General features: G+C 28.8%; 1 protein-coding gene across 5 annotated transcripts in view; it reads left to right on the forward strand.

Annotated features, from left to right (window-relative positions):
• LOC135924818 (syntaxin-binding protein 5-like) overlaps positions 1-14,829 on the forward strand; it is an 86,592-nt gene that overhangs the window by 40,772 nt on the left and 30,991 nt on the right. For all 5 annotated transcript variants that reach the window (XM_065459939.1, XM_065459940.1, XM_065459935.1 and 2 more), the window contains exons 12-15: positions 346-493; positions 789-856; positions 1,523-1,563; positions 8,500-8,831. In XM_065459939.1, coding sequence (XP_065316011.1) covers positions 346-493; positions 789-856; positions 1,523-1,563; positions 8,500-8,831 — 589 coding nt within the window. The remainder of the gene's footprint in view (positions 1-345; positions 494-788; positions 857-1,522; positions 1,564-8,499; positions 8,832-14,829) is intronic.

Consider the following 14,829-nt stretch of genomic DNA (forward strand, 5'->3'; position numbering starts at 1 on the left):
ACGAAATGTAGTTTTTTAAAAAAAATATTCTTATCACATATTGTGTTGGTTGGTAAGATTTTTTTAAAATCGAATTATGAACAATATTAAATTATTCAATTCATAAATGTATACTACATTATTTGATTCGTACGAATTCGAATGCTAAATTATTCAATTTGAAATAAATAAGATACAAATACCTCTTTATTCAATAATTTTTTTGTAGGCCTAGTTTAACCTTTATCAATCATATTCTTAGATATATAATATTATAATCCTAACAATTAATGGGAAAATATAATATTTTGCAATTGATCACCATTCTTTTCAAGTTTTATCTCATTATATTATTTATACAAATAGTTACCCCTGTTTCGAAAATCCCTTCGCTTTAGATTTACACGAGAGCCTTATAACGCTTGTTCAATATTATTCTGATTGCCCGGATCAACTTGTTCCATTGCTTTATTCCGTGGGAATGAGGCAAAAGAAAATTGGATTCAGTGATAAGGTTTTTTTTTAAAGATATGAATAGAGGGAAAAAATAGCCAGGTTACAATACAAGGCTACAATAGAACTTTTTTAATGTAAAGTTACAATGAAGAGAGTAGATGGCTGAAAAGAAAGAACCCAATTATTTTATTCAAATTTTTTAAAATGCGGTAGAAGTGGTAGATAAAGAAATGGGGGTTGACGATTTTGTTCTATTTGGGCAAATAAGATATCCAGAAGATTAAAATAAAAGATAACAAAGGGGGGAATAAATGTTTGATATTGAAATAATATTTTAAAAACATATTAAACAGAATTGGCCTTTAACCGGAGGGGAATGCGGCAAATTTTCTAGCAGCTATCCAGAACTTTTATTAACTGGGTAAGCCTAAGGGGTAAAATAAAGGGGCATGTGACTATCATTATTAAAATAGAATTACGCATATTTTATAAAAAAAATTAATTAAATTGAAAAAAATAATGTATAAGAGTCACGTTTCCTTTCATTTTACCTATCAAGTCTAACATGAATAATTTTGATAAATAAATTATTTCGATGGTTAATGATAGATACTGCCAAATAAACAGTAATTTTCTTAACATCTTAATTTGCTAAATACCGACCAAAATTTACTAAAATACAATAAGACCCACTTATTTTTTTAATATAATTAGACTGCAGAGGCACCATTTGCACTGCCCCGCTCGGCCCGGATTTGTTTTTTAAATTTTTTGCCCCAGGCCAGCTCGGGTTTTATATTTTCAGGCCTGGCTCGTATTAACGGAATCCCAAGGATGGAACTAACTACAAGTTGGCTTTAGGAAAAACCTAATCCTTACTGGATTCGAACTCAGAACCATCGGATTGGTAAGTGACGCTCTTATCGATTGAGTAACAGACGCCGAAAATCACAATTTTTAAATATATATTATAACCAAATTTGGCAGTATCTATCCAAATGAAACATAAACAAAATACCAATTTAAATAAACCTTATTTCGATATCTATTGTTATTTAAACATTTTTTTTATACATGGAACTTTTAGACACATCGACGGAACTATAAAATTTTGGGATGCCTCAGCAAGTATATATTAATATATAACATTTACAAGCTTGTTAACCGATCTTTTTAAAACGATCGAATCCCGATCACAATCTTTTCAAAAAAAGAGGATCAAAATCCAGGATCGACCTTTTTTTAAAAAAAAGATCGCGATCACGATCTTTTTTTCTATTTAAATTTCTGAAGGAAATTTCTGACCGATGCAAAATTAACTAATATATGTTATAAATTTATTGTAATTGAATAATAATATAATATAACCGATGCAAAATTAACTAATATAAAAATAAATTAAATATGGTAGAAATTTATTGTAATTGAATAATAAATATAACAATTATAATATATTTATTTATAATTAAAATTAGCTTTTAATAATAAAATTTTTTCTAAATTATCATCATTTAAACATCCGCGTCTTTCATTTAAAACATGTTTAGCTTTACTAAACATGTATTATATTCAATAAATATTTTTTTAAATTAATATAAGTATTAAAAATATTCATGGAATCATCATTTGAATAAAAATTTTATTTAACGGAACAAGCATTTTGTACAGTATTTTTCCCAAAAAAAGCATTAATGTCATCCATACATTCATTTGAGGTATCCGCATATGGTTGTTCCTGCATATTTTCCAAATGGGCAACTAATCTTTCTTTTACCATCATATTTTGTGGCAGATTAATATAAGGCCAATTAAGTTTAAATTTAGGGTGAATCATGGCTGCCAAAATGTTACTGTCTTGAAGGAAATCTATATTATGAAATGATAATTAATTTATTATTAAATAAGTGTTCATTTTATTCATATAAATCAAATCAAGTATCTGCAAAACTTAACCCTTTTAAATTTTACAGTCAAGTCTGGCACATCATCTGTATGGTATTTATTTATATTTGGGTCATATCATAAATATTGATTAAATGTAAACAATACTTAATATACTAAGAAATTAACATTGTAATTTATATACAACGAATATTACTCAAAATATTAACTTAAAATTCAAATAATCTAATAAATTTTTAATGTCTTCAAAGGCCCATTAATATTTTACTAGATATCAGAGGTTTAGTAGAACTGGCCTGTTAAAAATATTTTACTGAATTTGCCAGATCTTTGCAATTTTTTAATATATTTTGCAGATATCTGATAATATAAAATAATTGCATAAAAAAATATTACCTTTTATCAATACCTCTAAGAACACTATCTACAAGGGGCTGACAATACCACAGGCAGCTAAATTTCGTTAATTTATCTATTAATATCGATAGAACGGGAGTTAGATATCCCTGCTCCATATTATCCTCCCGTTCCAAGATTTTTAACGAGATCGCCAAAGGTGCAATAACCTATAAAATTTAAATTTATTTAGAGAATATCATTGTATTACTGTTGCATACTCTTTAACAAAAAAACATTCCTCTTGCCTAAACATTGCAAATTCAATTTGATCACATACTTGTTCTACTTCTGAAAACTTTTCAGAAAGCATCTTATCTATTAATTTCATGGATTGGTAATAAGAATTCCATCTTGTCTCGTTGGGAGCTATTAAATATCTTCCCAATTTCTCCAATAAAATATCCGCCATTTTTGACGACATATTTTGTTTATTAACTAAAGCAAAACATTTTGCAAAAGTGGATCTAGATATTCGTTTATAATTGAGATCACTATCTGCCATCTCCGCATCTGTTGTTGCAATAAGGTTAAGATTATGGCAACAAAGTTGATGTTTTGGTAGGCTGATAGTAGGAATAATTGGGTCATCAAAGGATAATATGTCATCCAAATTTATCAATTCCATATCCTAACTAATATCTTCTTCATTTTCTCCAAAAACTCTAGAAAAAATAAATTTATTTAAATATTTTTTGCTAAATATAAATATTACTTAAATGCCTTGACAAAGTTGGTTCCATTGTCAGTCACCATCTTCACCACCTTTTTATGAATTTTATAGAACTTGTGGATACCCATGATTTCGTTGGCCAAAACATCATATGTTTGCCTCCCAATTATCCTCCTCAGTGCCAAAGCGGCTGACCTTCTCTTGAGGGTTAACGGATCCAGCCAATGTGCAGTAAGTCCAATAAAAGCCCTAATAAAATAAACATTATAAAATTTATATAAATATAATATACCTTCGATGACCACTCCAACAATCAGCAATGGTGCATACATAAGAAACTTCAGACAAATCTCTTATAAGATTTGTCGTCATATAAGAGAAGGAAGTAGATATCCTGTTGCCCAGTGTTTGGCGATAAATAATTTTTGTCGCAGGAGAAAAAGTTTTAATCATTTTTTCAAATGAAGGATCATCAACCAGAGACAGTGGTTGGAAGGTGTCAATAATAAAATCCATGATAACCTTGTCTGCTGTTTTTTGCAATACAGCTGGAATATTTAGATTGTTAAAATTTAATTTAGATTGTCTGGATTTGCAACCAGAACCACTTTGGTTTTGCAGTGATATATTTTTTTGTGTAGAGAATTCGTTGATGTGTTTGGTAATCCCATTTTTAAATTCACTGTGCTTTTTCTTTATAAAAGATGAAAATAACTTCTCCTGAATCAAATTTCAATTTTAAAATTTTATATGGAAATTTAAAGTTAAAAAAAACAATGTACAGGCTGAATGTAAAACCTATATAAACAAAAAAATGATAAAGGGTTTAACACAAATTTTGTTAAACATATTAAAGTATATTATTAAATTTATATATGGTTAAAAAAGGTTCATATAGGTTATTTTAAATTTTAAGTTTACAATATTGTCTTTGTCTATCATTATTAAAAGTTGCCCAAGATGATATGGGCTAAAGATTTTGATAAAATATTTTCCTATATATGAATATAATTAGCCTTTTTGGCATTTAAGAACTATGGATTAAGGGTTCAACAAATTTTGTTAAACATATTAAAGTATGTTTTATTAGTAGCTAAAAGGGGGATCTTAAAAATTTAAGTTTACAATATTGTCTATCATTATTAAAAGTTGCCCAAGATGATATGGGCCGATTTTAATAAAGTATTTTCCTATTATGAATATAATGAGGCTTTTTGGCATTAAGAACTTATGGATTGAGTCAAATGATACAAAAAATACTTTCAATTCAAAATATATTATTAAAAAAAGCCCTAAAAATGTTGTCAAGAGGATTATATAATCAAGCTCAAACTGAAACTATAATACTAATTGATTAGATTTAATATATTATAATAAAGAAATAATAGAATAGATATTTATTTTTATTTTGGTGAAACATTGCTAAGTTCAATACAAATAACATTGAACTGGATGTTTTAATTATATTAAAGAAAGTCAAAATACATTATAAAGGCTTAATTATTAGTTATTACACTTCCATTTATTATAAATACTCTTCTTTTGAAAATTAAACTAATATAAAAGTAATATTAAAAAATAAATGCCTAATTATTATATATAAATAACAAAACCAAGATTAACTCTTCATCAAATATTTTATTAATTATACTGTATCTAATAATTCATTTTTTTTATAAAGAATCTGTATCTAGATTCCATTTCTGTAGGACCTGCTCAACTCAGGAATGTAATAAATTAAATTTAAACATGTTGACATTAAGATTATCAAATAAAAAAAATTTAAAAGAATTACTTGTAAATGTCTCTTTAAGTTCGAGGATGATATTTTGGAAGATGATATTATCTTCTTACAGAGACGGCATTTGGTGCTGATCATATTATAAGAGTTGCTTTCATCCATTTCATATAAAGTAAAATATTTACGTAATTTCAAAAATGGTAAAAGATTCTCATTCTCACTTATATCTGCTGTTACATCAATAGTAGAAGCAATAGAATCTTCTAAATCTATAATGGACATTTACATTTACCTATTAAAATAAATATTAATATATTATTATAAATTTATATTAAATAACTTGTAAGAGCTCTAAATCTCGTAAAATTTAGGAAATGAATAAATATATCTATAAAATAAATGGTGGAATGGAAGTTGATAATGAAAGTTGATAAAATATGAAGATAGATATTTTTTTAAAAAATTATATTTTAATTTAATTTTCAAAATTTTTATTTTATTTATTGCTTTTTAAATAAAAAATTAATTTTTAAAAAGATCGAGATCGAATTTTAAACAAAATGATCTCGATCCTCAATTTAGGTCAGAATCATAAATCTCGTAAAATTGACAAATTTGCGATCGCCAGGATCGTCGATCTTTTGATTCGATCTTTTAACAACTCTGAACATTTAACAGCGTTAGGTATATTACACAAAATTTGCACATATGTTTTGTATATAAATAAAATTATTCTTCAATCTCTAACTCACGAGAGCCAATAATTTGTTTAATAGTCTATCATATGGAAGCTTGTAAAATATTTCAAATGATTTAATAATAAATGAGATTTATCAAAACTCAAGGGTTTGGTCATATGTTTCAACATTTTTACAATAAATGATATAATCTGGCAGCCCTAATCGCTCTGAACCCTGAAATGCTAACATGTGTATATCTTACCGCAATGTGAAACAAGTAATAGTGTTAGAGATCTGTAAAAGTAGGCCCGGCCCGAAGCCTATTTTTTAAAAAAAATCGGGTTCGGTCTGGGTCGGGCCTAATATATTTAAAAAAATTAAGTTCGAGTCGGATCGGGCCTTGGGAATTTTTTTAAATATATCTAAATTTATCAATTTTATGTTGGATTATTTATGTAAAATAAAAATATTTGATTTTATTTATAGAAACTAGATGCCATATAACATATATCTTTTATTTTGATTAATTATAGATGCAGATCATTAATAAATGTATGCCAGATTAATATCCAGTGGCCTAGCCAGGATTTTCTCATGAGGTGGGGGGGGGGGTATAGCCCTCCAATTCTCCCATTTTTTATGAACACTCAATGGCTTATATCTCAGGCTATGTTAAAATTATTTTATATATTTGCATATAACAAATTTTAGAGAGTATTTCATTATAGATTTTATATATTATATAAAAATACTTTAGCATAAATTACATTCCTTATTATTTAAAATAAATTTCAAAATTTTGATATATTATACAGATTATAATATTAAAAATTTTATTGTATAAAAACTCTATTTAAAAACAAATGTAATTTAACAATTACATAAAATATAAGTAATTCTTATGCAAATAATGGTATTTAAAAAAATATGAAGATATTTTCAAAATATAAATAATAGACAGTACTTTGATTAAAAATAGTATTAATTGCATAAATTTTAAGAGTTAATGCAAAAATTAATAAATGTTATAACTAAAAATCCATTTTATGAAAAAATTTGATTATTATATATTAAATAATTTGAATTTTTAAATGTCTACTTTTCTCTGAGATTTTGCTAATTCATCTAGAATCAAATTTTTTTCTAGAATAATCTCCTTATAAATATTTAATAGGGCTAATTCATTTAAACGTTTTTCATCGGTGCTATATCTTAAATAGGTTTTAAACATTTTTAAAGTTGAAAAAAACCTTTCATTAGTGCAGGACAGGTACTAATTGGTGAGGTAGCTAAAATAATTAATAATGTTTTGATATTAGGCAGGATCTAAATGCAGTTACACATGGAAAGGGCCTGCAGAGCATTTTTGGTCTCAAGGAATATTCTATTCTTATACCAAAATCCGACATCACAAAGTAACTTATCATATGAGCCTCCTACTAAATCATTAGCGTAAAACTGAGATTTTCTTAATATCCTCTCGTGTTTCAAGTATAATCAACAGTTTAGACTCAACCAGCAAAATAAAATAAAAGCTTTTTAAAATAAAATTATGACCAATAAATTTTTACTTTAATTGAAATAAAAATATATCAATAAGGGGAATAAAAGTGTTTATATTATAAAAATCCTCAATTGTAGATGCATCAATATTTGAGCGATTGGATTGTCTAAGACTACTCTTAACCCTAACCCAAGTTCAAAAATTTTAATCCCAAACATTTTAGCAATCTCTTTTACTTTCTCATATTTCATGAAATTTTTCATTCACATTCTCTGATATTTGTTAAATATCAACAATATCCTTTGCTCTATTCATAATCTCCAATAAATCCTACATTTTGCTAAACTCATAAATTAAATAAAATATAAACATGAATTGATATTAAAAATTGTAGTTTAATAATAGCCTGTAAAAGATTCCCAGCATCTGCTGAATCTTTTTCCTTGCTTGATATATAAAATTCCAGTGCTGCAAATACAACATCGTATAATTTATTTAAAAACCACAATTTTATCCCGAATAAAATTTCATTTGCGGCATAAAATTTTGCTAATTGTTTCTTATAATCAAATACTATAGATCAATTATTATTTATAATAAATTAAAAACATAAAAATAGTTGTTTTTTTTAAAAAAACATTTCATTGCATGCCTACGCCACTGCTAATATCCTAATTTTAGTATATAATCCTCATTAAAAAATGCGCTCAACAAATTATTTGGCAATTTTCCACCTTTAAATCATTTATTCCGTTTTTTTAAATATAAAAAATCAAATTTTGTTGGAAATGGATTTAAGTAATGTGTAAAATTACATTTTCAAACTATTCTATAAGGTATTACATATATTGTCTGTTTACCATTTGCAGATTATATAATGTTTTAATTTGAGGATATAATATATATCAAAGACTGGCATGCCCGGATCAAATACACTCGGGTCGGGTCTAAAAAAAATTTTTCGAAACTCGGTCCGAACCGATTTAAAGTATTTAATATTCATTTATAGCTCATATTTTTAATTTCCCTTAGTAACAATTTGCAAAAATTTTGACTTTTCAGATCTAAGCTATATATTAGATATGATTATACATTTTAATTATGTAAGGATTAATTATATACACATTTTATCAATAGTCCTAAAATATATACTAAAAAAACGTTTCAGTGAACTTGCAAATCTTATACAGACTCAAGACCAACAAAATTTTTGAAAGAACCTCCACAGATGATTCATCCATCTCGGCGAACACTCAAGAAATTCTTACTAACTCGCTTACCGAAGACGGTAAAATCAACACTTCTCAACCAGTAGCAACGGCGTATAACGAGAAAGATGAAATTTTGCACAATAAAATGAAGAAAAAATTTAGCCTCCAAGTTGTAAGCTTAGAATTCGCTCTTCACGCGAAAATTTTGGTCGTTGCGTTGAAAAAAAAACGGTATTCTTTTGTAATACTCTACCATTTTGACAAACAGGAAATATTCCAAACAATACCAGTATGTAACATCTTATTCCTTATATAAAAAATAGTATCTTTTTATATAAAAAAGGCTATAAATTTTTTTGCTAAAGAGTGTTGTTATTCATATTTTAGTTTAAAATTTTATTAATTTATTGACTTATTTAATCTATAACATTATATACCATTTAAAAGACAGTTTTAAAATTTTTAATATTAGTCAGACACTATCAAATACGCGGAAAGTTTTGGGCATATATTTTTTTATATATTTTTCTATATTTATTTTGATACTATCAGAGGAATGCTGATATTAGCTAGTGGAGTCAGTATTATAGGATATTAGGGGGGGGGGGTGGATTTAGTATTTTTAAGATTCATGTGGGTGGTGAGGGCTAGAGTTTATACTACATATAAACAATTAATCTTGCTTAAAAACTTATAAAACTATCATTTTATATTCAAATTTGGCAAGGTAAATGTTTTCTAAATTTTTAATTTTAAGCAGAGTTTGAAATGCCTTTCAAAATAAAAAGGATCTCTAAAAAAAATTTTATGAATGCTCAATATGATTTTTGATAAAACTTTACCTAAAATTCTAAATCTTTTTTTTTAAAAAACTTTTGTAAGTCTGTGTATGCATAAAAAAATTTTCGTCATGAAATCCAATCTTTTAAAAAAATATTTGATCTTAAAAAACTTCAATTATGATCTTCAAAGATTTTTTGCTCAAAATTTTGGGCAAAAAAAATTATTTTTCAAACTCTGTTTTTAAGGGACTATAAAAGGGAATCAAAATACTCGGGCCGGGCTTAAATTTTATATTTAAAATACCTTTACCGAATATTTTTAGTCGCCACTATTATAATATAAAAATTAAAAATGAATAATAAAATACATTTAATTGTTGTGTCATATAATTAGACCTGTGCGCCGATGTCTCAATTGACACGTTATTTTTTTATTTTTTCATCGGCGTTCGACGGCGCGACATTTATTTAAAATTTTTTTTAATGAATTTAATTTATAATTCAATTTCTTTTTTAATGAATTTAATTTATAAATCAAAGTATTACATTTTTTTATAATTTATTTGGGCGCTCTTTTCTAACACATTGTTAACATAGTTTAATTCATTTCTTAAATTATTTCCTGTCTCACTCCAATTTAAATTTATGTATTTTCTCATTCTCAGAAATATACTATGACATTTTTACTTAGATCAGAGTCACATAAACAACACATATTAATGATATTCTATTGATTTTTATTATAACAAATTAAAATATATATTTGGAATGCAAGCAAAATATAAAGTATGAAATGTAATAAATCCGAATTCAGATTCAGCAAAATTATAATTGTCATAAATAAATAGTATTTTATTAAGATTTATGGGTCATAAAGAAGTCCTTTTTGCATTGAGTATTAATCCAGCAATGGAAAAAAATGTTTCGCTTACTGGTTGCAGGTATACAAAGAACCTTTTTAGCTAAATTAGCAAGCCTAGGAAGTTCCTGTCGCTTTTTCTTTCAAAAGGTTAATGTTCATCCTCTTGGGAGATTATTTTGGCTGAGCATAATATGACATTCTTGTTCTAGATTACTAATGTTATAATCGTTGCTTGGAAGGGAATGTATACGAGCTATTTTAACAATATAAGAACTTAATGCTTGCCGATTATCTTCATCTTGAATCTCATTTTGTGCATTCCTATCATGCTCTAAAAGTTTTAAATGTCTAATTAAAAATTGCAATGATGTCTTAAAATTCAAATTTAAATATTCTGAAACAATTGATTTTGAAATCTGGGATCGCTAATATCTAATGTTTAAAATATAATTTTATTAATAAAAATTAAAATAACTTGAATGGGAAACCTATGGTCAAGCATTTTTTAAATATTTTCTTTTAAGCAAAGAATATCTGAGCAATCAGATTTATTGCTTTGTAGGGTTTCTATTTTACTGCGAAATAATAAATCTAAGTTTATTGTCGATCCCTTTTAGGAGGAAAGAAATTCCACCAACTCTCGGGTATTTCATACTGCGTAAAGCTCATCAATCATATCCCATTCATTATTAAATAGGTTTAAAGATTGTTTTCCTATTTTATTTAGAACATTATTTATAGGAATTTTGTTACACTGCGAACACTTTCTAGCATAATTAATATGCTGTGCCAGCGGGTAGGGCAATTTAATTCTAAAGTTTTGTATTAATTAGATTGGTTGATGCAATACCATTTCTATTATCCTATTCATCAGAAATAGCAAAATGGTCATCAAAGTATGAATTAGAATCAACAATATGCAAGATATGACCTGTCTCGTAGATTGACTGCAGACATTTACGATGCTCATCCTCAATTTCACATTCCAAATCAGCTACTCGATATCTGAGGGCTGAAATAATTTCTCTAATTTTTTTACGGAGAAGATCATGTGGATTACGTTTATCCGAATTTTCTTCATCTTCCCAATTTTAAGCAAGTTCATAATAAATATAATCAGGCATTATTGTGCTTTTTTTTATTTTCATTCTTCAAAATAAGATTTCAAAATTACCCTCAGACATGACTTGATTTATGATTAGTAGAGATAGTTATTATTTCAGAATTGTATTTAAAACGTGAAAGTCTATAAAAATAATTAATATGTATTGTTTGTGTAAATAAAATACGATGTATGAATATTTATAAATGATATACACTATTCTATTATATATAGCAATAGAATACAATTTATGTTAATTTTATTAATGTTAATATTCAAATTTAAATAATAATATTCCTTACGTCTCTTTTGAATAATTTAAACTCATATTTCTCCTCAACACCCTTGTGGTTAGATCTAATTACTTTTTGCTTTCGAGTTTTAGTTAAGCCCAAGAATAGAATAAATAGCTTATCTGCCTCAATCAAGGAGAAAGTGTCCAATTTTGGCAATAATATTATTGATAAATTTTCTCCATCTAACTCTTTAAATCCTAACTCTCTCCGTTGTTAATTGATCTCTTAAAAATTAGATCTTAGAGATATTAACGGCGCTGCCCAAATATTGACTTCTAATGATACTATTTCCCCTACGTTACTATTTTTCAATAACTTCTCGAGAAACATCCACTTGCTTCCCCTTTTAACATTCACCCGCATGTCTCTTCCCCGATGAAGTACTTAAGTGTTTGAAGTCCTTTAAAAAAAGGGACGACAGGTAGGTTGGACGGTTTCAGACCTGTTTTTTTTTGTTGATTTAATTCAGTGCTCTGATAATGGTTTTATTTACCCTCTGCTGAAATCATTAACTGAACTTTGCACTAATATCCTCTTATGCGAAGTTACTCTTTGTATTCGTCCTATTCATTTTGGCACACGTCTTGTTTTTTTAACCAAACCGGATGGTGGCATTAGACCCATAGCCATAGGGTCATTCTTTCGTCGATTAATCGCCAAGGCTATTGTAAATAGGATCCGGCCTAAGGCCAGTTCCCTCCTATTTCCCTCACAGTTAGGATTTAGAGTGAAAGGTGGTTGCTAAATGGCCTCGCCTGTAACCCGTATTTTTATAAATACTGAGGCGGATAAGGTTTTCTGCAAGTTAGACTTCAGAAATGCCTTCAACAGCATCCATAAGAGCGCATACTTACCCTCTTTTCTACATCATCTTCCAAAATACTGGAATTTCCTTAATTCCTGTTGTGGATTTCCTTCGTTACTCAAATTCGTGGAATTTTTCATATCCTCTGAAGAGGGATTCAGCAAGGTGATCCACTAGGTCCCTTGCTCTTTACCTATAGGGATTCAGGATTTGATTAAAAATTTAAAGCCTGGTTTCAAATTAGTCCTTAATTTATGGTATCTCGACCATGGCTTTTTGGTGGGTCTTTACCCAATGTTTTGTCGGCCATCGAGTACGTTGAAATGGAAGCCTTGAAAATCGGTCTTTCCCTAAATAGAAAAAAGTGTGAAATTTCTTCTCTCAACAATAAGGATTTTATCCCTCCCCAAGATTTTATAATCATTCCGCACGAGAAACGCTGTCTAGGTTCCTATCGGTCTTTCAACTTCTGTCAAAATTTTTTTGACGATTTGATTTAATCCCTTTTCAATTCACTCACTCATTAAAAAATGTCTTTTCCTTCCTAATTCTTACACATATAAATCTTCCCCAGTTTGTATAATATTCTCCTTAAGGCCTTCGAATTAAAATTTAAACATTTTTTCTAATCCCTTTTAGTCTTGCCCGCTTACCTTTAAAATAATTTCGGGCCGGGTCGAGTCGGACCTTGGAAATTTTATTAAATATATCTAAATTTATCAATTTTATATTGAATTTTTTATTATGTCTTTTATTTTAAGTAATTATAAAAATTAATTTCTATATTTAAATATATTCGGGCCTGGCCGGGCCAGTAAATTTTTTTAAAATAAATTTTGTGTTCGGGCCGGACCGGCAAAACTTTTTAAAAAAATTCGGGTTAGGGCCGGGCTAGCTAAACTTTTTAAAAAATATTCGGGCCGGAATTAGGCCCGATGCAGATTACTACTTCCTGGTCCCTATGCTTCAATGCGCATTTGAAAAATTTGGTCTGTGTCCCGATCTAATTAACCTTCAACTGCTCAGAAATGCAAAAAAAAATTCTAACGGCCATGAATGGCTAGACGCGATTCCGAGTGGTAAAAAGGAAACGTTACTCACAGACGATGAGTTCCAAACTGCCATTGGCCATAGGCTTAGTTGCCTTATTCTGTGGATACCTATGCTGCCTGTTGTAAACAGATTGATCCCTTCTCTAGACATTGTTTTTCTTGTCTCAAAGTCAGTGGCCGTTTTCTGAGACACGTTAACCTTAATAGGTTAATCGGCAAAGCCATGATTTCGGCCGGTTTTCCCAATAGTTTGGAGCTGTTAGGTCTCCCAAATGCGGACGGTAAGCGTCCCGACGGCATATTTTCGACATCTTGGCACGGCTAAAAAAGACTTGTCTGAGATGTCTCGTGTGTTACCTCCTTTCCGGCTAACGGAAATACCGACCCCTTGGAACTCCAAGAAATCAATAAGTTTAATAAATATAGATCCCTCCGTAATTCTTTTATTTTTATTCCCCTAATTTTGAAACCCAGGTCCCCAATCCCTAAAGTTCTTAAATCAATTGGGTAGAAGAATTTCATTAAGGACAAGGGTCAAAAACTGTATTTCTTTAACAAAAAATCCAATTCGAAATCTTAAAGGGGAACTACAAGTATTTCTTTGAAACACTCCCTTTTCCCTCCTAGTTCAGCGCGCATGGTGTTCCTATTTTATAAAATTACAAAATAAAAATATATATTATTTTCCTTATTCTTCTTCTCCATTTTATGGCGATTTCCAGGTTTACCCGGGTAGGTCAGTTTTCCCTCTGATTTTTCTTTTCCATTTTTGACGGTCCTGAGCATCAATACTTGTAAGATTCATGCTTCTCATATCCGCCGCTATCACATTTGTCTACGTCATCTTGGGTCTTCCTCTAGGTCTTGATCCTCCTACTTCCATCATTGTGCATCTCTTTACCCAGTCATCTCTTGTCATACGTTCCACATGCCTAAACCATCTTAGTCTATTTCGTCGCATTACCATAACAATCATTTCTATACATAATCTTGCTCGCAATTCCTAGCTAGTATTTCTATCTCTCAGAGATACCCCACACATCCATCTAACCATCCTCATCTCTGTTCTTTCTAATTTGGCTTCGTGAGTCGCTTTCATTGCCCATGTTTCACCGCCATAAACTAAACAACTCCTCACACAGCTTACGTAAACTTTCCCCTTTAACTTCAGAGAAACTTTTTTATTTGTAAGAATAGACGACATCTCTCTGAACTTCTGCCAAGCTTGTCTGATCCTTGCAACAACGGCAGAATCTACACCACCATCTGCGTTTAGCATATCACCTAAATAACAAAACGTATTCACTTTTTCTAGGGTTAACCCATTGCCAATATCCAGACCACCATTTTTTAGGTTATCATTATTATGTATCCCTTTCATGCATGTT

Source organism: Gordionus sp. m RMFG-2023, chromosome 2 (assembly GCF_954871325.1).
Source record: "Gordionus sp. m RMFG-2023 chromosome 2, tfGorSpeb1-WG-v2, whole genome shotgun sequence".
NCBI lineage: Eukaryota > Metazoa > Nematomorpha > Gordioida > Chordodea > Parachordodidae > Gordionus > Gordionus sp. m RMFG-2023.